General features: G+C 55.8%; 2 protein-coding genes across 7 annotated transcripts in view; one reads left to right on the top strand and one right to left on the bottom strand.

The window, feature by feature from the left end:
- Positions 1–764, bottom strand: part of MED24 (mediator complex subunit 24) — a 32,359-nt gene extending 31,595 nt beyond the window's left edge. For 3 of the 6 annotated variants that reach the window (XM_060646163.3, XM_060646162.3, XM_060646161.3), the window contains exon 1: positions 599–762. The gene's annotated coding sequence lies outside the window, so the exon portion shown is untranslated. Of the gene's footprint in view, positions 1–598 lie in introns of all 6 variants that reach the window. The other 3 variants (XM_060646160.3, XM_060646164.3, XM_060646165.3) reach the window with 3 other exon arrangements.
- On the top strand, positions 167–23,574 carry THRA (thyroid hormone receptor alpha). Its single transcript, XM_060646167.3, has 9 exons — positions 167–416; positions 10,736–11,077; positions 13,449–13,516; positions 14,110–14,210; positions 16,218–16,365; positions 16,978–17,183; positions 18,180–18,326; positions 19,231–19,489; positions 20,135–23,574. Exons 2-9 carry the CDS (start codon positions 11,025–11,027, stop codon positions 20,383–20,385), a joined length of 1,233 nt encoding a protein of 410 aa, XP_060502150.1. The 5' UTR covers positions 167–416; positions 10,736–11,024; the 3' UTR covers positions 20,386–23,574.
- Positions 23,575–23,586: the final 12 nt, after the last annotated feature.

The following is a 23,586-nucleotide window of genomic DNA, read 5'->3' on the forward strand; positions in this document are numbered from 1 at the left end:
TGTCGGTGGCGCCTGGAGTGGGGCGGGCGAGCGCGAGCGGGGCGGGGGCAGAGGCGGCCGAGGGGCGGCCGGGCGGCTGGCCGGGGTCCCGGGGCGCGGCGGGGGGCGGGGGGCGGGGGCGGGCGGCGGCAAGGCGGCCTGCAGGGAGCAGCCGCGAGCCGGCCGGGCGCGCCGAGCCCGAGCCCCAGCCTGAGCGGGGCGGGGGAGGGAGGAGCCAAGAGCGGCCGCCGCCTCTGCCGGAGGAGCCGCGGGGCCGCCACACTCGCCCCCCGCCCCCCCCCCCGCGCTCACTCGCACTCACACCCGGGCGCAGGAGGCGGGCGGCCCGGGCCCCACCGGCCCCCCATGGACGCCCCCGGCACGGGGCGCTGAGACCCCGCGTCGCTGCCCAGCCCTGTCCAGCGCGCCACGCCGAGGTAAGGGGGAGGGAGCGAGGGGGCATTAATATGCAAATGCCTCGCGATTGATTATGCAAAGCCGTGGGGCTCTAGGGCCAGCTCCCTGGCGGGCTGGGGGGCGCCCGGGGGTACCTGCTGCCAGCCTCTGCCTTCCCCGGCACCCCGGTCACCCTGTCACATTCCGGGAGCTCGCAACTTACGCCCTGGGGAAGGGAGGTGTTGCTAGGAGGTCGGTGGGCCCCGGGGTTCGCCGGCAGAGATGGCGTCCAGGCCTCCCCCTCGAGGGCCCGCCCGGCCTCTGTCCGGCCCGTCTGCTGCGCACTCCGGGGCCCGGCCCCGCTGCCGGCCGCCGGAGCTCCCCCGCCCGCCGCGGTTTGTTTACGGTGCGCCGGAGGCCTGCCCCCCCCAGCCCCCACCCCCAGCGCCGAGGCCGAGGCCGAGGCCGAGGCCGAGTGGCCTTTGCAAAGACGCCTCCAGCTGCGGAGGGCAGTATGAGAGGGCTTGTGGGGGTGGGGGGGGTGGGGGTGGGCTTGCACAGGCCCCGGGAGAGGGAAGTCCCCCCCCATTCCACCCGCCTCCCCAATTGAGCATGGCTCTCTGGTTGCAACACTCCTTAATTGCAAAAACGCGGCTTGGAAGGGAGGGAGTGTGTGTAGGGGGGAGTGTATTTGAGGGTCCCTAGATGATCAGGAGAGTTGCAAGCTAGTGTGGTTAGGGAGAAGAGGGAGGAAGGGACCTGTGTGGTGTGCCCCCCCCCCCCCCGCCCCGTTTTCCTCCCCCTTGCAACGTGTCTTTGGTGCCCCTTCTATGCCTGGGGCCCTCCCTTGTCCGGTGTGAAAGAAAGGCCTGGGGCGGGAGGGGGGGCAGGGATGATAGGGCCAATGAAGAGTGCCACCGTTTACAGGGGTGGAGGTCGCAGAAGGAAAGCCTGTGGGATGGGAGCCCTCCCCTCAATGCTGGCTCTGGCTCCAGCAGGGGGAAGGGATGAAGGGGGATGTTGTCCACGATGAGGGAGGGGAAGCAAATGTGACATGCAGACACACAGATATGCCCACACAGACAGCCACATGCATGCACACCCAGGGACACCCAGGCAGACTCAAGGACAGGAGCTGCTGGACACACCCACATAGGGACAAGGGAAGAGGCAGGCTGCTGCTGCACCGGGGAGCTGAAAGGGGTGGGACACACCCACAGGAGACCAAGAGCAGGGAGACCGACCCATGCACATACCCACGCACAGGGTCACACGGAGATGCTGTCACACACAGGGGCAAGGAGGAGTCGCTGTCACCCACACAGAAAAAGTCACTATCGCACGCATGCATGAACACAGAGCAATTGCACACAGCCGCACATTACAAAAGACCCTGTCACTCACAGGCACACACGTGCTAGCATGAGCCCAGTCACACAGACATCATCGCCTGCCGTGACAGTGGCTGTCACTCAGTCAAAAGCAAACGCAGTTACATTTCAACACATGTATACACAACTTAGCAACAAGTATTTTCCTGGACTCTTACTGTGGATCTCTAAGGTTCTGTATACAACAAAACCTCTACTCCAAAGAAAATTAAACTTGTCTCTGTGAAAAGACTTTCCTGCATAATGGTGCAAGGCATGCATTCATAATAATATTCTGAGTCTCTATTGCTTGTCAGCCCCCACCCCCCACCCCCACTAGATCATGAGCTAGCTCCTTGAGACCTGGGAGAATCACTCCAAGAGCTCTGGATCCCACCCAGAGCCTAGCACAGGAAGTGCTCTGTAAATACTTGTTAATTGATTGACTGAAATCTCTGGACACAGGTGTACTCATTTGCACATACTCCCAGGGACTCAGGTGCAGAGGGCATTCACAGGGCTCAGGTCCACACACAGTCACAGGTCTACGCCGACAGCTGCGTCCAGACAACCCCAGATGTGTACACTGTAGCTGTGCAGTCAGGCACACCCCTGGATGCACACAGAGTTGTCTCGTAGATTTTTTTCCCCTCAAGCTTCCTCCTGTCTTCTTCCTCTAGGCTTAGCCTTTCTCTCTCTCTCTCTCTCTTTTTGAGGGACAGAGAAACAAGAGCAAAGAGAGCAGGGGCAGGGGGGTTCCAGAGGGCCGAGTCATGGGGCTGAAGCAATGTCCAGTGACTTCCAGCAGCTGAGATTATCCTAGCTGCTGTGTGTGTGTGTGTGTGTGTGTGTGTGTGTGTGTGTGTAGGGGGAGAAGCAGTTGGGGAGAGCCAGCTTTTAGGGAGCGGTCCCTAATGCCACCTTAAAAGCAAATGTGGGCTCTAGCAGCTCCTGCTGGGGTCATATGTCTGAGCCTTTCCTGGGACCATTGACTTGCCCCCTGGGCGGAGTTCCGCCTCCCATCATGAGTCTGGCCCCTTTTCCCACCTCTGCCCTCCCGTCTAAACTTGGAAGCCTTCCTTAGGAGGCCGTGTGCTGGTGAGTGTCTGGTTGAGTGATGTGTATTTTTGACTTGGAATTTCTCTCTAATGCTGTCTCTCTTTTGCTCTGTCTTGCTGTGTCTGATTCTCCCTCAGCTTGTTTCTCTGACAGTCTGGAACTCTCCCCCAGTCGCTACCCCTGTCTACCCCTGTTCTTGTCTCTGTCACAGCCTCTTTTTTCAGAGCTGGGAACTGGCAGTGATGAGCTTCATACTTTTCCAGTTGTTAATACTCAAACCCCGCCCCTCGCCCCGCCCGCCCTGCCTCTGGGGTCAATGAGAGGTTGGGGTTGGGGGGGGGCGGGGGGCTCAGCTGCCTGCTCAGGACATCCTCCTGCACTTCCTCAGTGCTGCAGCTGCAGCAGCAAGTTTTGGGGGCTGAGAATGGGGGAAAGGGAAGGGGGGTCAGCTACTGCTCATGCTGACCTCTTAGACCGGTGGGCTCAGCCAAGGGTACACCAGCTCAGTGGAAGCCCTGGGTATGCGGGCTACAGCCAGCTAGCTCCTAAGCAAACCAGTGAGGAGGCCCCCCCACCACACTGACCCACAGGAAAACAGTCCCCCCTCCGCCGTGGGCAGTGGCGGGAGTTGGCAGGGCCCCACTGAGCAGGGTCAGTGACAGGACTCACAATGGTCTTTCTCCACACCCCTGGCAGCTGAAATCCACCTCAGAGATGCCCAACAGCTGTGCCCTCTGCCCAGCCTCAGAGCCTGGTTCTGAGGGTACAGCTGCCCAGACTATGTGGGGGGCTGAGTGAGGCCCTGCTCCATGAGTTCAGGCGCCAGCCCAGAGTGGGAATTTGAGCAGGGGGCAGTGGGGCAGGGAGCCCAGAGCCCAGGGGGCACTAAGCATTTCTGGCCATGCTCCCCCGTAGCCATGACCTATTTGGATGAGAAGGCACTCTTAGTGATTCTACTCTAAATAATCCATAGGCTTCTATAGAAGGGAAAATTGAGGCTCAGTCAAAGGGAAGAGTAACTGGATCAAAGAACAAGGTATTGTTCCTTTATCAGGTAATGGTTAAGAGCAGGGTTTTTGTTTGGCTGGTTGTTTTTGTTTTTTGTTTTGTTTTCTTTTTTTTTTTTTGGAGCTGGAGTGCCTGGTGTTGAATCCCAGCTCTGCCACTTGCTGGTTGTATAACCTTGGGCAATCTATTGAACCTTGCGATATCTGTAAATTGGGGATAATAATACCTGTCTCATTCAGCTTTTTGAGGATCAGAGGAGTTAGAATATATAAAAAGCTTTTAAAAGTGCCTGGTGCATAACAAGCACTGTATATGTAGGCAGTTACAGTGAGGAAGCCTGTAGGTCCGAGGTCCCCTGGATTTCTTGGAGAAGCCAGGTGGAGAATTGGTTCTCCCATAGAAATAGGATGGGGGATGGGGAGGATAGTGGGTCCCTAATCTCCAGCCTCCTTACCCTTCATGTCACATCTGTCTCGCCTACAAGTTTTTGCAACCTGGAGCCCCTCTACCTCTTGCACACAGAGTGCAGCACCCTACCTCGCTGCAGGGGATCCAGCATCCCAGCTACTACCTACCATTAATCAATCACTCAGGACCTAGCCCTGGCTGATAGATACCACATTCCCCATCCCTGCACTGAGAGGGCATTAGCGTGAAGGGTGGTAGTCCTGAGTAAGGAACAGTGGGTGGGTGTGACATCTTGAGGGCCAGGGTCTTGTCCTAGGTTGCCTGTCTTCCTCTGTGAGTCTGGTGATAAGACTCCCTCTCTCCCCCAGATCCCTTTTCTTCAGCCCCTCCCCTTTAAGATGCAGCAAGGACAGTGGAAGGATGCCACGTGGTGGGCCACTGGAGAGCCTCTGGGCTGGGAGGCTAATCCCAACTCCAGTTCTCACGGTTGCAAAGGTGCTTGGGGGATTGGTGCCTCCTAGGGAGGAGGGAAGCATGACTGTGGCAGAAAGAGCACTGGCTGGGAGTTGGAGGCTGGGTCTTTGCCATTCACCAGTTGCTGACTTTGGCCTGGGTTTTCGTCATCTGGAGACAATGATGCCTACCTCACTCCGAGTGAGGGTAAATAACATAATGTGGCCTGACACCTGTGTTCAATCCGTGTTGCATGCTGGCTGGGTAAGCAACGCCTGTGGATTCTCCTGTTCTTCCCAGACCTGGCACACACCAGGATGCGGATCCCCATGCCCCCTGGAACCAGAGACAGTTCCCAGTCTCTGAGAGAAGCATCTGGGGCTAGTGGGGGGGGTGGGCAGTGAGGGGGGGTCACATGGTTTTCAGACATGCGTTGTTACCTGCCCTCCTCCCCAGCAGGCCAAGGTTGTGGTAACAAAGGGGACCTCCCTCTTGTATGCTTTTGTATGAGGTGGTCCAGAGGGAAGGTTTAGAAGTTCTCTGGGTAGAGGAGAAGAGCAAGGTGGAACTTGTTGGTGCCCAGGAAATGCGATGGTTGCTCTAGTGCTTTAAGGATGAGCACTTAGTCTGGGGACAGGGACTGGGGTTAAGGGTTAGGGCCAAAGGCACAGCCACACCCCCAGCAGTGGCAAAGAGCAGCACAAGCCCACCTCCCCTTCTTCCTCCTCTCTTCCTCTTGTAAGGAAGAGATGAGTTCTTGGCTCCCAGAGCCTGAGCTGCCTGTTTCATTTTCTCTTTTACCCAGGCGCGTAGGCGGGGGAAGGGGAAAGCGGACCCGAGGCTATCGGCTATTGGTGGCTATCGGCGTTTTTGTACACATCAGTGAGTGGGTGTGTTGTGCGCGCATCCATGTGTGCATGTTTTGTGCATGTGTGGGCTGGGGAGGGCTCTGAATATCTCCTGGAACTGGGCACCCGCAGCCTGTGGCTCTGCGCATGCGGAGTGAGTGTGTGTGTCTGCACGTGTCCGTGTGTGTGCCGGAGACTCAGCTGCATTCACTTGCTCGCGCGCGCTCTCTCTCGCTCTCTCCTGCTGTCTCTTTCGCGCGCACACACACGTACTCACACACAATTTTCAATCTCTCTCTTCCCTTCCCTCCCACCCCCTCTCCCCCTTCTCTAGCGCTTGCGGGCTCTGTCTCTCTCACTCTCTCTCTCGTCCTCTCTCTCTCCCTTCCCCCCTCCCTCTTTCACTCTCCCTCCCTCTCCCCGCCCCCTCTCTCTGCCTCTGCCAGTTCTGCCTGGGTGGGGGCTAACTCTCCCGTCCCTGGGGTGCCTGGGAGAACATCCCTGCCTTTCTTTTCGCCTCCACCATTCTCTTCCCTCCTGGGCTGTGCTCCCCTGGGCTTGCAGACTACTCCTTTCAATGGTCTCCTGGGAGGAAGGCAGCAGAGAAGGGAGGACCCCAAGCTCTGTGCCCATGCCATCTGCAGCGAGTGCCTTGGCCCCGTGACATTCATGCCTCCAGCATTCAGCTGCCCTAGCTCCCAGCTCCGATTACCCTACCCGGCTGGCTGCTGGGGGGAGGGGGGGAGAATGTGCCATGCCCAGCTTGGGGGTGCTCCGAACTGTGCCTTTTTGGCTACTTGGATCTCCCGCTTCCGTTCCTGGGGGGAACTGGGGCAGAGGCAAGACGTTCTGTGGGTTGCCAGGGAAGGGGCTGAGCTTTTGAGCATGGTTGTGGGCATGGGGGGGTGGAGCTGACCTCTAGACCTGGGCACCCACCTTGATGCCTGACTGGAGCTGGCCTGGGGTGGGAAGAGGGAGAGGAGAGCAGCAGGTGGTTAAGGTTATGGTGGGGTGGGGGGATGTACAGTCTTTGCAGTCTTTGATGTTAATACTGGGCATCTGGCCCAAGTCAAGGCTGCTGTTTATGTCTTTCTGTCTCTGATCTGCAGGGGGGAGTTTCCTGTTATATTCTTTGGGGGCAGAGGATCTTTTGTTTAATCATTCAGCCCCCTATGTCATATCCCCCACCCTCATCTCCCATTCTCTAGCCTCCAAGGTTCCTTGGTGGGTAGGAGATCAGACTTAAGGGTCACTGCGCTTAAGCTCCAGAATCCCATCTCAGGGGGCCGCAGGGAGAACCCACCAAGGAGTTCTGCCTCACTCTCCTCCTCCCTTCCGCTTGCCAAGCTGGTGCCTGCATCTGTGTATTCCTCTACCATCATACCTGCCAAGTAGTACCTTCCTTCCCGCCTTCGCTACCTTCTCCTTCCTGGCACTAGGATAACAGTGAGTTGGGTGGGGCAGTCCTACTCAGTCCATACCTGAGAATAGAACAGGGTGACCTGGGAAAGGAGAAAGAGGTCCTGGCTCTAAGACGCACCTACCCCTCCACGTGGGGGCCTGTGTTGTGCTGCAGCTTTCACTCTCGCCAGACTCCCAGGGGCCGTTGGTGTTTGTGGCTGCTCTTGGGAGCCCACGTTGGCACAGGCACTAGTGTGTGCACAGATGCCTGTGTTTGCCTGTGCATGCCCCTGTGTATGTTTGGGCTACAGTGGCCACCGGGGCCCCTTAGCATCACCCTTCTTGGCGCCCATGGTGTGGAGTCAGGGCATCAATGCCAGGTTATTGAGGGAGGGAGGAAGTATCTCCCCCCACCCTAGCATCAGGCAAAGGGGAAGGGGAAAGGGAGGCGTGAACCTACCCACAGCACTATTAATAGCCCACATGCCAGGCCACCAAGAACCAGCTGTCACCGTGGAAACCATTTCTACTCCCCCCCTCCCCCAGCCTCCATGGGGTGGGACTTAGGCGGGGCATGAAGCACCCCCCACCCATCTTTCTTTGTTACCTTTCTCTCTTTGTCTCCCCTCTCCTTCATTTTTCTCTCCTCCCTACCTCACCCCTTCTGTCCCCCATCCCCCATCTCATCACTGCCTTTCCTTTCATTGTCATTCTAGCTCTACCCCCCCATCCCTGCCCATCTCTTTGTTCTTACCCCTCCTTTCTTTCTCCCTGTCTTCCCCCATCATCCCTTTTGCCCCTCTCCTTCTCCGCTTTCTCCACTTTTCTCAGCCCCCTCTATGTGTGTGTCTTTTCCTCTGTGGTTGGCAAGGAGGAGGGCTGGGCTTTCTTTAGAGCATTAAGGACAAAGTCCAGGGGCCCCAGACAGATGGGGCCAAAGCCAAGAGCGGACACTCAGAGGAGTAGCATGTGTAGAATCTGGGGCTAGATTTGGGGGCAGAGAATCCCCCTGGGTCTGCAGGACTGCGGAGTGGGGCAGTCCAGCAGTGGGAACCTGGCATGGTGCCCATGGATACCGCATTGGCCTCTTGCCTCTGTCCCCCCATTGCAGAAGCACTTAAACTTAATGAAATGCTTCCCCCTCCATGGGCACTTTGCCCATACTGCCACCCAACAGCTCTTATCTGACAAAGAGAGTGGGTGGCCAGCCCACCCGACAGGTGCGTCTTGCCTTCCGGCTGTCCAGCCCAGTCTCAGAACCCCATAGCTCCACCCTCTCTTCTTCAGGCTGAGCCTCTGTCTCTGCAGGGCATATGCCAGGAAGGAGCCGGACTCCAGGATGAGGGGAGAGAGGCTGCCCTTCAGGGTGGGCATACTTACCATACCCCCCCCTCCCCCCGCTGCCCACAGCTAACACAGGCGCACATGGTCTATGCCTCCCTGCATGCTGGGCCGTCTGCTTACTCTGTGTTGCCTCAGAGGCCCAGGTATGTCCCTAGAGACCTGGGGTCCCCAGGGTTTCTCCAGCCTCGTGCTCGGTGCCACATGAGGGTGCCCTGAGCACGAAGGCAGCACCTCACTCCTCTGCCCATTGCCAGGGGTCATTGGAGCCTGGTTGCACTGACAGGCACCAGGGCACCATTCAGCTCAGCACAGAGGTGGGGCAGAGAGGGAGCCTGCCCCTCCCCCCAGCAGGCACGTGCAAGCCCTTGGCAGTGCCCAGACACATTTGGAGTTAAGGCTGGGCTGGGGAGGGGGAAGGGAAAATAAACATGGTGGCTCAGGTTGGCACTGCCCCAGGTGTGCCCTGTAGCAATTGGCAGTGGCAGGGTGCAGAAGGAGGGGGTCCTCCATAGCTATGGCCCGGGGCAGGAGCTGCCCATGCCATGTGGCTGCTGCTGGTGTTCCCTGCCTGGCCTGGCCCACAGCTGCTAATACCCATTCCCATACACCCTGGCCCTGTTGCCTGCCCCCAGGGCCTGCTCCCCAGGGCTGCCCCTCTCTCAGCATGCCCACTCCTTTGCCTGCCTCCTCCCATCCCTGGGGGCGCTTGGGCCTCCGGCTGGCGAGTGGATTTTTCCAGCTTCTGTAAACAAGTGGTGGCAGCATGCCAGGTGGGCAGGAGACAGGCGGGGGCAGCACCGCAGCCAGGGTGTGCCAAGCACCGAGGCACAGCCTGAGGGGGGAGACAGGGAGACACCCAGACCCAGAGAGAGAGACAGACAGACATTCAGATGCAGAGAGCCGACTAAAGGAAGCCTCGCTGGGCACAGATAGAAGTGGAAACAGAAGCGACAGAAAATAGCCCTCTATTGTCCGGCCCAACCCCCATGACTTCCCTGGCCCCCTACCCCTCAGTGCCCTGACTGAGGGCAGCAGGCCCCAGTGCCCAGTCCCTGGGCATCCCCACCCACTCCTTCTCCTCCCCCTACCTCCACCCCTTAGGGCTGGCTACGCCATTATAAATTTATAACAGGAATTTCTTCACAAGCCAAGAAAAACTTGACCTACTTTCTTGACGGCTCCCTGGGCTAAGGCTCCCCGCTCATTGCCCCCCCCCACCCCAGTCTCCTGTCCAGCCCCCAGTGCCCAGTCTATGGGGGTAGCAGAGGCATAATGGTCCTGCCATGCTCGTCATGCTGGGGGCTTGCCTGGGTGCAGAGGCCCTGTCCGGTTGCCCTGCCCTGCCCAATGACCTGACTTATCTGTCTCCCCTCCCACCCTGGCTCCTTATCAGCTCCTGGGGGTGGGGCGGGGGGCCCAGGGGTGAGGTCTCTGGTACAGCAGCCACGTGATGGAGGTTGTGTGTGGGGAACTGCACCCTTTGTCCCCTTCTCACATGCCCACACCTGCCTGTGTGTGCAGACAGCACACCTCAGGTCTGTAGCCTGTGGTCAGAGGGGCAGTGTGGAGGGAATGGTGGCCCCTGCTGGCACTGCCCTGGACCCTAGCTGGTGGACTGAGGCTAGCATTTGAGACAGGCTGTTAGGTTCTTTTGCCTGAGCCACCTGCTTCCTAGCTGTGTGAACATGAATGAATGATCAAGCTTTCTGAGCTTGTTTCTTCATCTGTAAAGTTCTGATGCCCACTTCAGAGGGCACATATTACCTATCCAGGTAACACATGTTTGCTTCCTTTCCCCTTGCCCTTGCTGTCCTGGTGGGTGGTAGCACAGCTAAACAACTGGGAAGTCTGGTCCTCAGACTGGGAAGTGTGATTTGGGACCTTGTACAGGAAGCTCTAGGGTCCTTGGGGAGCTGGGATTGAGGAGTGGTTATTTGGTCAGCAGCAGGGGAGAGGTCAGCTCCCCACTGTTTTCAACAGTCTCTCTCCATCAATGCACTTGGGTGGGCACTCATGATTCCTGCGTGCTGCCCCCATGCCCCACCCTTCCTTCTCAAGTACCCCCTACAGGTGAGCTGAAAATTGCTCATCTTGGGTCCCCTCTTGCCCTATAATACTGATAACTTTTAGAAAAACTTGGCTAGACGGGTGGTAACAATAGCTACATTCAATGGACACATCAAAAGGCCAGGCGCTTGACTGAATGTCAGGATTGAGACACGGTACGTGATGACCTGATTCTTTTCCTCCATACCTTTCCAGGTCTGGGGCTTAGGATGTGTATCTCCAGTCTTGCCTCCTGCACCTGTTAACTGACAGGCTGTCCTGATCCCGTTTGTGCTTGCCCTCCATGCCTGCCACCATCTTGTTATGAGCTCCAAGAGCCCAAAATGTTGCCACCAAAGGAGTCTTAGCCACTCACCGCCACCATTGTACTGCCTTATCCCTGCCTCTCTCCTCTCTTTGCAGGGACTTCTGGACAAGACTCCAAAGCTACTCCCCCAGCCCGAGACCCCTCCTCAGACCCAGCTTGTCCTCAGCCCTACCACCTGCCACTCCCTGGCCCCTCTCACCGCCCGCCCCCCTTGGGGCGCAGGGCATGGTGTGAAAGGCCAAGTGTTGAGGGGGGCACCATGGGTGCTGTGCCCTAGGGCCTGGGTGGCAGGGGGAGGGCGGCCTGTGGGTGTGCCGGGGGGGCCATCGTGCCCACCCCAGTCTCTTGGCGTGCTGGAGGGCATCCTGGATGGAATTGAAGTGAATGGAACAGAAGCCAAGCAAGGTGGAGTGTGGGTCAGACCCAGAGGAGAACAGGTAATGGCTCCAACAACTAGGTTGTGTCAGTTCTTAGGCAGCAGGCATGGTCATCTCCTGGCTGGGCAAATGAGAGCTGAGCCTGGGCCTTTTAAGCACCTCTGGAGGGCTGGGCATGGGGCCAACAAGCTTGCTGCCTACCTTTGCCCAGGAGATGAGGTCATGGCCACATGTGGCAGGGAATTAGGCACCTGGATTGAGAGATGTCCATTTTGGAGGGGGGAGGTGATGCAGGACACAGTAATTGCAGGCGGCAGGCACGTGGCCCTTCTCTTGACAGTGCTGGGAAATCTCAGATGCCTTCCCAGTGGCTCTCATCCGCCCTCACCTGAGCATGTGGAATCCAAACAGCCTTGCCATTTTCCTCTTCTCCCTACCAGACTAGTGTGTGGTCCAGAAGCCATGATGCATGGGACATGACATTTCAGAGCACATGCACCAGTCACTGTTGGTCATAGCCCATGCTTATATTTGGAATCTATTGGGAGCCCCACAAGCTCTTCCTTGTTCATGGGCAAGAGCAGGCACTGCCACGGGGCTCCTCCCAGGAAGTGGAAGTAAATGCCAACTCTGAAGGTTTTGCTCACACGTGGAGGAGGAATCAGCCCTGCATACACAACTAGGGATGTGTTACCTGTGATTTGCGTTGCCCTTGAGGAGCCCAGAGGGTCTCTGCTTCTCCCATCAGCCCCAAGTGGCACAGAGTTCTATCCCAGTTGGCATGATGCCCCAGGAGCTGGGTACAGCCTGTGCCTATGGCCAGGGAGAGGGTGGGGGTGGGGTTGCTCTGGGGAGAAGTGTGGCTGTTGCCTTGGAGACCAGATCTTGAGCCAGGAGGCCAGAGGCTTGGCCAGGCAAAGCCTTGGGGCCCATGTCTGGGTCCCTGGAGGGATGGAGGAAGTGGATGAGGCTGGCAATTGAGTAGGGCACCTTGGGTATCCCTCCCCAAAGCCCAGGATGGGGGGAGGGCTCTGAAAAAGAAGATATGGCCTGTCACTGCATAGCTCTCACTTGCAGCCTCTGTATCTCCCTGCCCAGACTTCTGTGAGTCTGGGCGAGCCTGCTCCTAACTCAAAGAAAAGCAGGAATGCAGGTTCCTGGTTCCCTCCAAGGCAGCATCCCCTCCCCCCACCCCGTTTCTCTGCCACCTTGTGGCTGTTCCTGGGACTGCACCCTGTAAATCGTAGCTGCTGAAAACCACCAGCTCAACTGGGGGCTGGGTGGCCTGGAGTTCTCCCACATCCACTCCTCCTGGAGGCAGGAGGGAGATATGACTCTCCAATGGTTGTAGAAATCAGACAGGGGTAATCCCCAGGGGGCCTGGAACACAGACTTGTCTATGACTGCGACCCTGGCCAAGGTCACTGTGTCAGTGTGTTGGGAGCTGCATCAGGCTCCAGGGGGAGGAGCCCTGCAACATGCCACATGCAGGGTGGGTGTGGGAGGTTATACAATCCGTGCACGTATGTGGAGGCTTATGTAACCTGTGTGTGCTGTGGTTATGTAACATGTATGGGTCGAGGTTGATAACATATATGTGCAGTGGTTGAGGGTTGCTAACACCTTGCGTGGAGGGTCCTTGTCCTGGTTCTGACTCTAGTGCACAGTGTCACCAGGCACAAATGGAGCTTTGGTTTGTTGCTTTGTTAAATGAAGGCCATGAACAGGGTGGCTCTGGGAGTCTCTTCTTATTCCAGGTTATAGATTATAGTTGCTAGTCAGTATATGTTTTCAATCACTTGGGTTATCTACCATGTACATGACCTGGAAATCAAGCCACATGTTCACTAGGAGGTGGGGGTGGTATTATTAGGTGTCTGTCCAGAGGGTTGTGTAACACATGGGCATATCCTAGAGGTCATAGAACGCATTTGAGAATGCCCTGAAAATTTCATAGACGTATAGATCCTGGTGCTTATTTACAATCCTTAGGTTTATTCTGAAGACAGACAGATGCTCTGGTCTTCCGTTATGTACATATGTATGTGCCCTAAAGGTTATATAGCTGTAAGCATGTCCTGAAGATTCTGTCTGCATAAGTTCCATGTATTGAAGGTTTAAATATGTGGATATCCTGTGGATTATGGGTGTTTAAGGTTCTATAGTGTGTGTGTGTGTGTGTGTGTGTGTGTGTGTGTGTGTGTTGGGGCCCTAGAACATGCCTGTGCCCCCAGCCAAGCCCTTTATCTCTCACCCCAAAGCTTCTAGATAGCTGGACTCTTCTCAGTTTTATCAGCTGACCTGGGGGTGGAAGTGGAATGAGGACACAAGATGGAGGGAGTCGGGCCTGGGAGATTATAGAAACCTATTGGATGAGAAGGGGGCTGCCCAAAGACTGCCCTGTGATTCTGCCCACTCTACCCCCATCCAGTGCCAGGTCACCAGATGGAAAGCGAAAAAGAAAGAACGGCCAATGTTCCCTGAAAACCAGCATGTCAGGTGAGCCTGGTTGTGTGTGCCTTTCTTCCCTACCCTCAACCCCACCAAACCAGGCCTGGAGCTCTTTGGGGGCCTGGGCATGGACCAGCAGTTCCTGTGACCCTTGGGGAGAGTCTTCTAGAGAGCTTGGGACGAACTTGTCTGGAGGTGAGAGGGGTGATAAGGGCATGCTCCAGCCTTTGAGGACAGGTCCTCAAAAAAGAAGGACCTCTTCTCTTCCCTGATAAACCCCTTCCCTGAGCCCCACCCCCCTGCGCCCCTGAATCAGGGTCTGGGGCTAATTGGCCAAGGGACTGTATTCCCCTGAGATGAGCTGCTGACATGTCCTGCATCCCCTGCCCCTCAGATGCAGCAAGAGAAAAATCCCCAAATGGGCAGTCGGAAGAACTGGGATTCTCCATATTCTTAGGGAAGGGGATGGACAAGGTGACTCTGATGTGTCTCCAGGATTCTACTTGGACACAAAGAATCATTTAAGGAGGCTGGGCTAGGGGATGGGCCAGGAAGGAAAAGTTGGGGGGATGAAGGAAGTGTAGGAGCCTCTCTGCTGGGGGCCCAAGCCATGCCTGCCTGCCTCCCTTCCTCCCTCCCAGGGTATATCCCTAGTTACCTGGACAAAGACGAGCAGTGTGTCGTGTGTGGGGACAAGGCAACCGGTTATCACTATCGCTGCATCACTTGTGAGGGCTGCAAGGTATGGACCAGACAGCTCCTGCCCCCCATCCCCCCACCTGAGCCCCCATCTCACCCGCCTGAAGGCCCTCAGCTCCTGGCCAAGACAGCCCTATAGACACCTAACCTAAACCCCACCTGTTGCACCACCATTTCTCCTCTCTTATTCATTTGTCAGTTTACAATCTCTGCTCTGCCACTCATAGGTAAGATGCTTAATTTCTCTGGGCCTCGGTTTCTTCCTCTATACAATGGGGATAATCACATTACCTACCTCATAGAGCTGTTGCGAGAATTAAATGAGCTGATTCATAAAGTATTTAAAACAGTGCCAGGAACATAAGAAGCACTCAGTAAATCCCAGCTATCCTCCATCCACTTGGCGGATCAGATGTGAAGGAGGTAGTATGTGTCCTGCCCTCAAGCTGCTCATAGTCTACCAGAGAGGCACACTGGAAACAAATACTGGTTTTCAAAATGTGGTCCCTGGACTACCTGCAGGATTAGTTCAATGCAGATCTCCAGGCCTCATTCCAACCCTACTCAGTCAGAACTTGTGTGGTGAGGCCTTTGTGGACTCTGTCTTGGAACAGGTCCCCAGTTACTCCCCCCGCACCTAGAAGAGTGAGAACCAGTGCCGGGGGTGGGGGGGCACAGTGGGGCCCAGAGTTGGAGAGGATGACAGAGTCTCCGTGGGCAGTTGGGACAAGGTCATAGACTTGGGGAGCTTTAATTACATCTCACCTAGCTCATTTTCACCTGCAAGGGTTTTCCAGGATCATCACCTCCTGAAAATGTAAGACTTTCCAAGAAATGAAAGTATTTAAAAATATAGTAAGGCTTCACATTCCTCTCTTTCTTAGTATCAACAAAGCTTAGACCACCAGGGGTTCAGAGTCCCATAGCAGTGTTCCTGGAAGCAATACAAGCAGCACAACAGAGAGCAAGGATCCTCACCCTCAAGGACAGTTGAGTCCCAGAGGAGCATCCCAGAAAGACAGAAATTCTTTGGCCCCAGCTCTAGAGAGTCTGATATCTTAAGTCTAGAGTGAGGCCCAGGAATTTGCATTTTTCGTTAAGCGCAGTATATGATTATTTTATTTTGTTTTATTTTATTCTATTCTGTTCTCTTTTATTCTCTTTTGTTTTAATTTTTAAGTGCACTAGATGATTTTAATACACCCCTGAATCTGAGAACTGGGAACTTGTGTCCCACACCTCAGGTCCAGGTCTGGCTCTCCTGCCCATTTAGCCATATGACTTTGGGCAGATTGCTTAATCTCTCCAAACTTCAGTTTCCTAGTCTCAAAATAGAGATAGTAACATTACTACCTCACGGGTGGACACAAGCATCAAATGTGATGATGCACACATGGAAAAGGCTTATAAGTGCCTCATAGTGAGTGTTCAGCACATGTTAGCTCTTCCTGTTATTGCTGCCATCTTGATTCTTGAGGATTTTTCTTTAGGGCAAAGACTAAACCCGATACATAGAATTGAAATTTTTCTTTTAAATCTACTAGTGTCCATACACAGTGCCTTTTCTTGATTTTTAACCTCCACCTCCACCCCACCCCCACCCCCACCCCCCATTTCGAGAATTCCACCTGCATGAGCAACAGGCAGCATGTATAAGGGTGGGCTTGGGAGTCAGTTTTATTTTCAGAGTTGTTTAGCAGGATCGAAAATAAGGTATCAGTTGGACCTCCAAAGCTGCTGCTATTCCTTCAGGCATCACAGCACCTGACACCATCCCAGGCTCATGTCTGTGTACTGGGTTCCTCATCCTCCCCCCTGCCACCACCCTTCCCCATGTGCCCCTGCGCCTCAGCAGCCTGGGAGCTGAGGGCACATATTTCCATATTTCTAAAGTCCTTTGGCCCCACCAGGTGATCCTGGACTTGCTGGTGTCGGGAGGATGCCAAGTTCCCTCACTAATTCCCCCGCCCCCGCCCGCCCAGTGAGTTGCATGGTTGGTTCATGAAGGAGAGATCATGATCACTACATGCTACATCTCCCTCCACCCCAGGGCTTCTTTCGCCGCACAATCCAGAAGAACCTCCATCCCACCTACTCCTGCAAATATGACAGCTGCTGTGTCATTGACAAGATCACCCGCAACCAGTGCCAGCTGTGTCGCTTCAAGAAGTGCATCGCCGTGGGCATGGCCATGGACTGTAAGGGGATGGGGGGGTGGGTGTCGAGCCAGGCAGCCATGGGTGGGGGTGAGTTCAGATATGACTGCTCCCTGCCAGAGTATCCTTAGGGCCCACAGTGCAGAGTGACAATCCAGGTCAGGATGATGGGGAATGAATGTTCAGGATCTTGGTCCCTGCTGCCCTCATCCCTGGGGAAAAGGGAACAAAGGATCCCTGAATGGGCCCTGCACATGGGCCCCAGTGCCTACCTGCCTTTCACCACTCCAAGGCCTTAGAATTGTTGGGTAGAAAGGAGTCCTGAGTACTTCACCCTAGCACAGTGTTCCTGACTACCAGAGAAGACACCCCACTTCTGGGTGAGAGTGGGCATCTTGCATTGGCTGGGGATTGGGTAGCAGGGTCTTCTAGTAACCACTATCACCATAACCACTTAGACCAGAACGGGATAGTCTACATGGGCCCAGTGATTATCATGATCCACGTTGTGCCACCCAATTGCTAGGTGATATTTGGGAAGTCACTTAACGTCTCTGGCCCTCAGTTTCCTAACCTTACGTTGGGAAGAGTAGCTTCTGAGTAGGTTGTGGAGAGTGCCATGCAGAGAGCATCGTGTCTCTCTGCCGTTGACAGTGGTTCTAGATGACTCAAAGCGGGTGGCCAAGCGCAAGCTGATCGAGCAGAACCGGGAGCGGCGACGAAAGGAAGAGATGATCCGATCACTGCAGCAGCGACCGGAGCCCACTCCTGAAGAGTGGGACCTGATCCATGTTGCCACAGAGGCCCATCGCAGCACGAATGCCCAGGGCAGCCATTGGAAGCAGAGACGGAAATTCCTGGTAAGGAGAGAAGGGGCATGGCGAGAGCAGCAGCCACGTGGCCAGGAGGAAGAGCAAGCCCAGAGTCTTGCCTCCTTCAGAAAGCTTTCTTGGTTTAATCTGACCCAAAGCTAATGCTCTCTACGACATGGTGATCCTGATGCATATGCCTGCGTATGTGTTGCTGCTGTCACAGCCCTGCCTATTCAATGTGATTGGGAGCTTCCCCATTGAATTTCTAGAGAGTAGGGGCAACCTCTCCTCTTTTTCCTGCCCACAGTGACTGGGAGGAGAGGGTTAGGACACAGTTATGTAATAGTATTTGGGGGCACCTGATGGGTACCAGGCATTATGGTAGACCCTGGCAAAACTGAGTGCTAAGTGAATGGGCAGCTCGGGAGGAGATGGACAGTTGATTGTATATGGTGAGTGAAGGCAGGAACCTGGTATCTGGTTCGTGGTGGAGTGTGCCAGCGGGTGGAACAGTATAGTGTTAAGAGCACAGCCTTTAATACCAAGCACGCGTGTGTATAATGGTGAGGAGTCAGACTATTTGGGTTCAAATCCTGGTTCTACCTCTTACTAGTCATGTGACCTTGGGCTTATTACTCAGCTGCACTCTGCCTCAGTTTCCTCACCTGTGAAATGGTGTTAAGTATAACATCCTTATAAGGTTGTGGTGGGGATTCAATAGGATCTATAAAACATGTAGCCTAGTGCCTGCCTCCGTATTAAATATGTTACATATTCAGTAAAGATAGCTTCTATTATTATGAGATTACTTCTACTAGTGTTATGGTCATTGTTATTATTAGCTGACTTGCAGCTCTGGCTCTGATCTATTCTCTGCCCTAAGGTGAAGGAGAAGCCTTAGGCATGGGACAGGGCAGTCCCCTGGTACTGGCCGCCCCTCTTCCCCAAGCTGACTTGGAGCTCCCCCTGGTGGGCAGGGAGCCTCAGTGAGAGGTTGAAAGGGGTCTGCAGCCCCAGCTGACCCCTGTCTCTTTCTTTATAAAGCCGGATGACATCGGCCAGTCACCCATCGTCTCCATGCCGGATGGAGACAAGGTGGACCTAGAGGCCTTCAGCGAGTTTACCAAGATCATCACCCCGGCCATCACCCGTGTGGTGGACTTTGCCAAAAAACTGCCCATGTTCTCCGAGGTGAGTGGCAAATGGGAAGAGGCGTGGTGCCACCCTAGAGGGAAACCTGGGGCTGCTCCCTTGGTCACCCAGTGTCAGCATATGCTCATCTAAGGTCCTCTGGACAGGGAGCAATCCCTGTAGGTCAACACACATCTAACACACACAACCCAAACACCCCCAACACACACACACACACACACACACACACACACACACACACACAGCTAGCGAATGCCTAAGGAACCAAGATATTCCAAGTGCCTGGCCTCCCCAGCCCCTCCCTGTCCTTCTCCCCCAACATCTACATGGCTATCCTGGCTCCAACAGCTTCAAATTTCTCATTTTATTTATTTATTTATTTATTTATTTATTTATTTATTTATTTATTTATATTTTTAATGTTTATTTATTTTTGAGAGAGAGAGAAACAGAATAAGAGCAGGGGAGGGGCAGAGAGAGAGGGAGACAGAGAATCCAAAGCAGGATCCAGGCTCTGAGCTGTCAGTACAGAGCCTGACATGGGGCTTGAACTCATGAACTGTGAGATCATGACTTAAGCTGAAGTCAGTCACTTAACTGACTGAGCCACCCAGGCACCCCAAATTCCTCATTTTAAAGAGCACTAAGTCTGGGTACAGGCTGCCCTACTAGCTGTGTGACCTTGGCCATGGTACCTAAGTCCATGTACCTCACTTTCCTCATCTGCAGTGGGGATGGAGATAATGATGGGAGGGAACTCAGAGGCATAATTGTGAGATTTAATGACATAGGGCATGTCCGTGGCCCAGAGCAAGGCTAGTTGTTCAGAGTATACCTTACTGTCTGAGGTGAGTGGTGGCCTCACAGCTCCCAAAGGGCATCCACAAGAGACACTCATGGGGAGGGGCATGCTGAGTGTTCCTGTGGCCCTGCCACTCTGCAGCTGCCTTGCGAAGACCAGATCATCCTCCTGAAGGGGTGCTGCATGGAGATCATGTCCCTGCGGGCGGCTGTCCGCTATGACCCCGAAAGCGACACCCTGACGCTGAGTGGGGAGATGGCCGTCAAGCGGGAGCAGCTCAAGAATGGTGGCCTGGGCGTAGTCTCCGACGCCATCTTTGAACTGGGCAAGTCACTCTCTGCCTTTAACCTGGATGATACGGAAGTGGCTCTGCTGCAGGCTGTGCTGCTAATGTCAACAGGTACCTGCCTACTGGCTGGGAGGGCTCAGAAGCTTCCAGGGCTTGGCTGGGCCCTGCGCCTGTCATTATCCTCTTCCCTGAATTCTACAGTCTTTCTCTATTCCTCAGCTTCTCTGTTCCCCAAGCTTACCTCCGTCACTGGGCCCATTCTCTGTCCCCTGTCCCTTGTTCTATTATCCATCCTCCCTCAGTTCTGATGTCCAAGCACATCTCTTGCCATGTCTCCTCTGCCCCTTATTCCATCTTCACCGTATTGTTTCTCTCTGCCCACCACCACCCCCCCTCCACTTTCTGTCACTCACATTTGCCTTTGTTCCACAACCCCAACCACCTGTCCCTTACCCCTCCTCTGTCCCCTCTCCCTGCCCCTTATCCCCCCTCTCCCCCTCTTCCCACCAACTCTTCTCTTTGCCCCCTAGTCCTGTCCTGTCTCCAAGCCTCCCCTCTCTTCTCACCTCTCAGTCCTTCTGTCTTCTTTACTCACTACCTCTCTCGAAACCCCCAGCGGCTCAGACTCCTCCCTCCTCCACCCTGCTCTTGCTCCCATGCACACGCTGCAGTCTCTTTCCCTCCCCTTCCCCACCCTAGCCTCTCCAAGTCTATCTCCCTTCACCCACTCAAGCTCACGCCCCTTCTTCCCTGCAGACCGCTCGGGCCTGCTGTGTGTGGACAAGATCGAGAAGAGTCAGGAGGCGTACCTGCTGGCGTTCGAGCACTACGTGAACCACCGCAAACACAACATTCCGCACTTCTGGCCCAAGCTGCTGATGAAGGTGACTGACCTCCGCATGATCGGGGCCTGCCACGCCAGCCGCTTCCTCCACATGAAAGTCGAGTGCCCCACCGAACTGTTCCCCCCACTCTTCCTCGAGGTCTTTGAGGATCAGGAAGTCTAAAGCCTCAGGCGGCCAGAGGGTGTGCGGAGCTGGTGGGGAGGAGCCTGGAGAGAAGGGGCAGAGCTGGGGGGCTGAGGGAGGCCCCCCACCCCTCTTCTCTCCTTCCTCTCATCCTTGGATAGATTCAGCTCCCACACACACACCCCGCACTGCCCGTCCCTCCTCAGAACCTCCAGCCCTGGGACAGGGCAAACACATGAACTTGCTATGAAAAAGACAGTGTGGGAGGCTGGGGGACCGTGTCCTGCAGTTCCCAGGACCCCATCCTCTAAGAAGGTAGGGGAAGGGAGGGAGATCTAAGAGGGGACAAGCCATCTTGACCGTAGGGGATGGAAGAATATGGGGTGGGGGAAGATGCCCTCAACTCAGCCCCTACACACACACAAGAGAGAGCCCCCCCTGCACAGTTCCTTGACAGAGGTTCCCCCTCCAGGCTAAGGGCCTCTCTGCTTCCCCAGAAGCCTGGGTGCAAAGAAAGGCTTGGCTTGGCTCCTCCCCCTGGAGGTTAAAAATTAGTCATTCTAACTGCACTTTGGAAACCAGGCAAGGGGAGAAGATAAATGAAGAAAAACTAGACAGAGAGAAAAAGAAAAAAAGAGTGAGCGATTGATAGAGATAGAGAGAGAGAGATGATATTAAGTTATTAACCGAGGCTGGCCCCCTACCACCCCTAAGCACTTTGAGAGCTGCCCCTCCTCCCCGCAAATCAGAGAGAACTGCCCCACATACCAGGTCCCCAAGGGCAGGGCTGCCGATCAGAGCTGTGAGTTAACACAACAGGGTCCTGGCCATCCCTCCTTGCCTTCCCCCTCCCCCTGTGCCCCTTCGGCACCCCCCGCCCAGTGCTCCCTCTGCTCTCTGCCACTCGTGCCCGCTGAGTTCCATCTACCTCTCACGCTGGATGCCAGCTGGCCCCTCACCAGCCTGCCCTGCTGCCCACACAGCTCCCCTTTCAAGTGCCCAGCCCCAGGGGCCTCTCCCTGCCCACCCCCCCACTCCTTCCACACCTTGGCACCCACACAGGAAAAACTGTGGCTCAAGCTCCTGCCCTCCTCACACCTGCAGTATTAGCTACAATCCAGATGCTGCTGCACTGGGGGGGAGTTAGGGGGGTGTGTGTGAGTTTCTCCCAGAGCCTCTACCCCCTTAGGACCGTGTCCCCATCTGTCTTCTGGGCTCTCTCTAACCTCTGCCCTCTTCCTTCCCCACTCCCACTCAATGCACTAACCCAGACTCTGGGCAGGCAGGCACCAGAATGGGGGTGCCTAGATAAATGGCACTTAGTTGGGGCCCCAGGGGAGGGGGCGGTTGGTGCTCCTCCTTTTTTCTTTGAAGCTCTTTAGGCCAGCCGCCCCTCTGCCCCTGGGACCCCCTCCCCTCTTCTTTTCTCTAATTCAGGGACTTTGGCTTGAGCCACCTCCCACCCTCCTGGTGAGGAGTGCTCTGTTGGTCTGCACTTGGGTGAGCTGCCCTCCTCCTCTTCCTTTTGGCTATCGCCCACTGCCCACTCCATAGGGGAGAGAGGGAGGGAGGAGGTAGCCCTCCCATGGGTGGGGGGGGGAGGGGGGAGGGACAGAACAGACCAGAGGGCCCTGGGCTCAGGGCTGCATGTCGGCAGGGATGGATGGGTGGACATAGATGCCCCCGGAAGCCATGGGGAATGGGGCAGGGGCAGGGGGAGGGGTGCCAGGGCTTCCTGCGCTTTGCACTATTGGGGCAAAAATGTCTTAAGCAGTGGGGAACCTGCCACCCCACCCTGACCCTCAGCCTGCCACAGCCCCCTACATACACACACACACACACACACACACACACACACACGGGAAGGCAATGCTATGCTGCCCATCAGGGCATGTCCTTCCCCCACTGTCCAGGTGTTCTGACAGGGGTGGAGGGCCTGGAAGAGCATCTGCTGTCACCTGTGCATGTGCCTGCCCTGCCCCCCTTGGGCTCGTGGGCTGCCCCTGCTGTCTTTGTCTGTCTCTATCCTCTCTCTCTCCTGGGGTACTGATTCCTATATTACCCCAGTCCCATGGGTAAGCCCTTTTGTACCCTCCTCTGGGGGTATACCACCCCTGGGGGCCCAGTGGAATTCCTGACCTGTCTGCTGTCTCCTCCCTCCCTCCCTCCCTCCCTGCATCCCCACCTCCGCCCCTCCATCCCCATTCTCAGCCATGAACATGGTAGAGAAAAGGCCTTAAAGGGGCTTGGCCTCTTACAGGCACTTGGGAATCCCCCCTCACCTCCCCAATCATATGAGCTGTGATCCCCTACTCCTCCCCCCCATCTCTGACCCCTCCCCCCTCACTCTAGGTGATGTGGGGTGTATGTGTGCGTTTCTCTGCGTGAATGTGTGAGCAAGTACATGTGGTGGGGCAGGAGCCAGGGGACTCAGGAGCACCACGCACCTGCTCTAGAGAGGCAGCTGTCCCAGCCCCTGCTTTGGAAGTGGGGGACAGGGCCCTCTCCTGGGGGCCATTGGTGCTAATGAGGGGGATGGCCTTGACGTGGGTGCTTAGTATGCCTCCCCCAGTATTGGCCCGGGGCACTAGGGCAGGCGGGGTGGGGCAGCAGGTGCAGTATTGGTGGGAGGAGGGACTGCTGGGAATGGGCCAGGCCAGGACAAGGGGGTGCCAGAGCCATGACCACTCCCCCGCGCCCACCACCCGCCTCTCCATCTCAGTATCCCCACCCCCCATCACTCAGAACACACATACCTCATCCAGCCTCCTCCCTGCTCAGCCTTGGGGAGGGTGGGGGTGGAGGAGCCCCTACCCCTTCCCCTGGTGGCGGGTCTACAGGGCTGGGAGAGGGCGGGGCGTGTGACACAGACACCGTCCATAAGGGGGACAGTAATTCCTGCCCCGGGATCTCCTGGGTGGGGGAGGGGGCACTTCCCTGGAGGCGCTACTGAATGTATGAGAAGCTGGTGCTGGGGTGGGGGGAGGGGGGTTGTGGCCAGAAACAGGGAAAGAGGTAGGTCCCTTCCCCAGGGAGGGGTGGGGGACTGGCAGGGGTGACTTGGGGGGCTCCTACTCCTGCCCCACGTTGACAATCAGTATGTCTGTTACGTGCGATTTTTCACCCCGTTGTGTTTTGGGTCAGGATTTTAAAGAAAGATATTTTTATGGTAATTGTTGCTCGTCTATTTTACTATATATTTATGTAATAAATATATGATGAAAATAACCCCCTTGGGCA

This window comes from Panthera onca, chromosome E1 (assembly GCF_046562875.1).
Source record: "Panthera onca isolate mPanOnc1 chromosome E1, mPanOnc1 haplotype 2, whole genome shotgun sequence".
In the NCBI taxonomy this organism is placed as follows: domain Eukaryota; kingdom Metazoa; phylum Chordata; class Mammalia; order Carnivora; family Felidae; genus Panthera; species Panthera onca.

What these genes read in the sequence shown, in the direction of transcription:
- THRA (XM_060646167.3), top strand. Translation starts at nt 11,025, where the DNA reads ATGGAACAGAAGCCAAGCAAGGTGGAGTGTGGGTCAGACCCAGAGGAG. An exon ending in AACTGCCCATGTTCTCCGAG is followed by an intron (nt 18,327 to 19,230) that starts GTGAGTGGCAAA and finishes GCCACTCTGCAG; the next exon opens with CTGCCTTGCGAAGACCAGAT. An exon ending in TGTGCTGCTAATGTCAACAG is followed by an intron (nt 19,490 to 20,134) that starts GTACCTGCCTAC and finishes TCTTCCCTGCAG; the next exon opens with ACCGCTCGGGCCTGCTGTGT.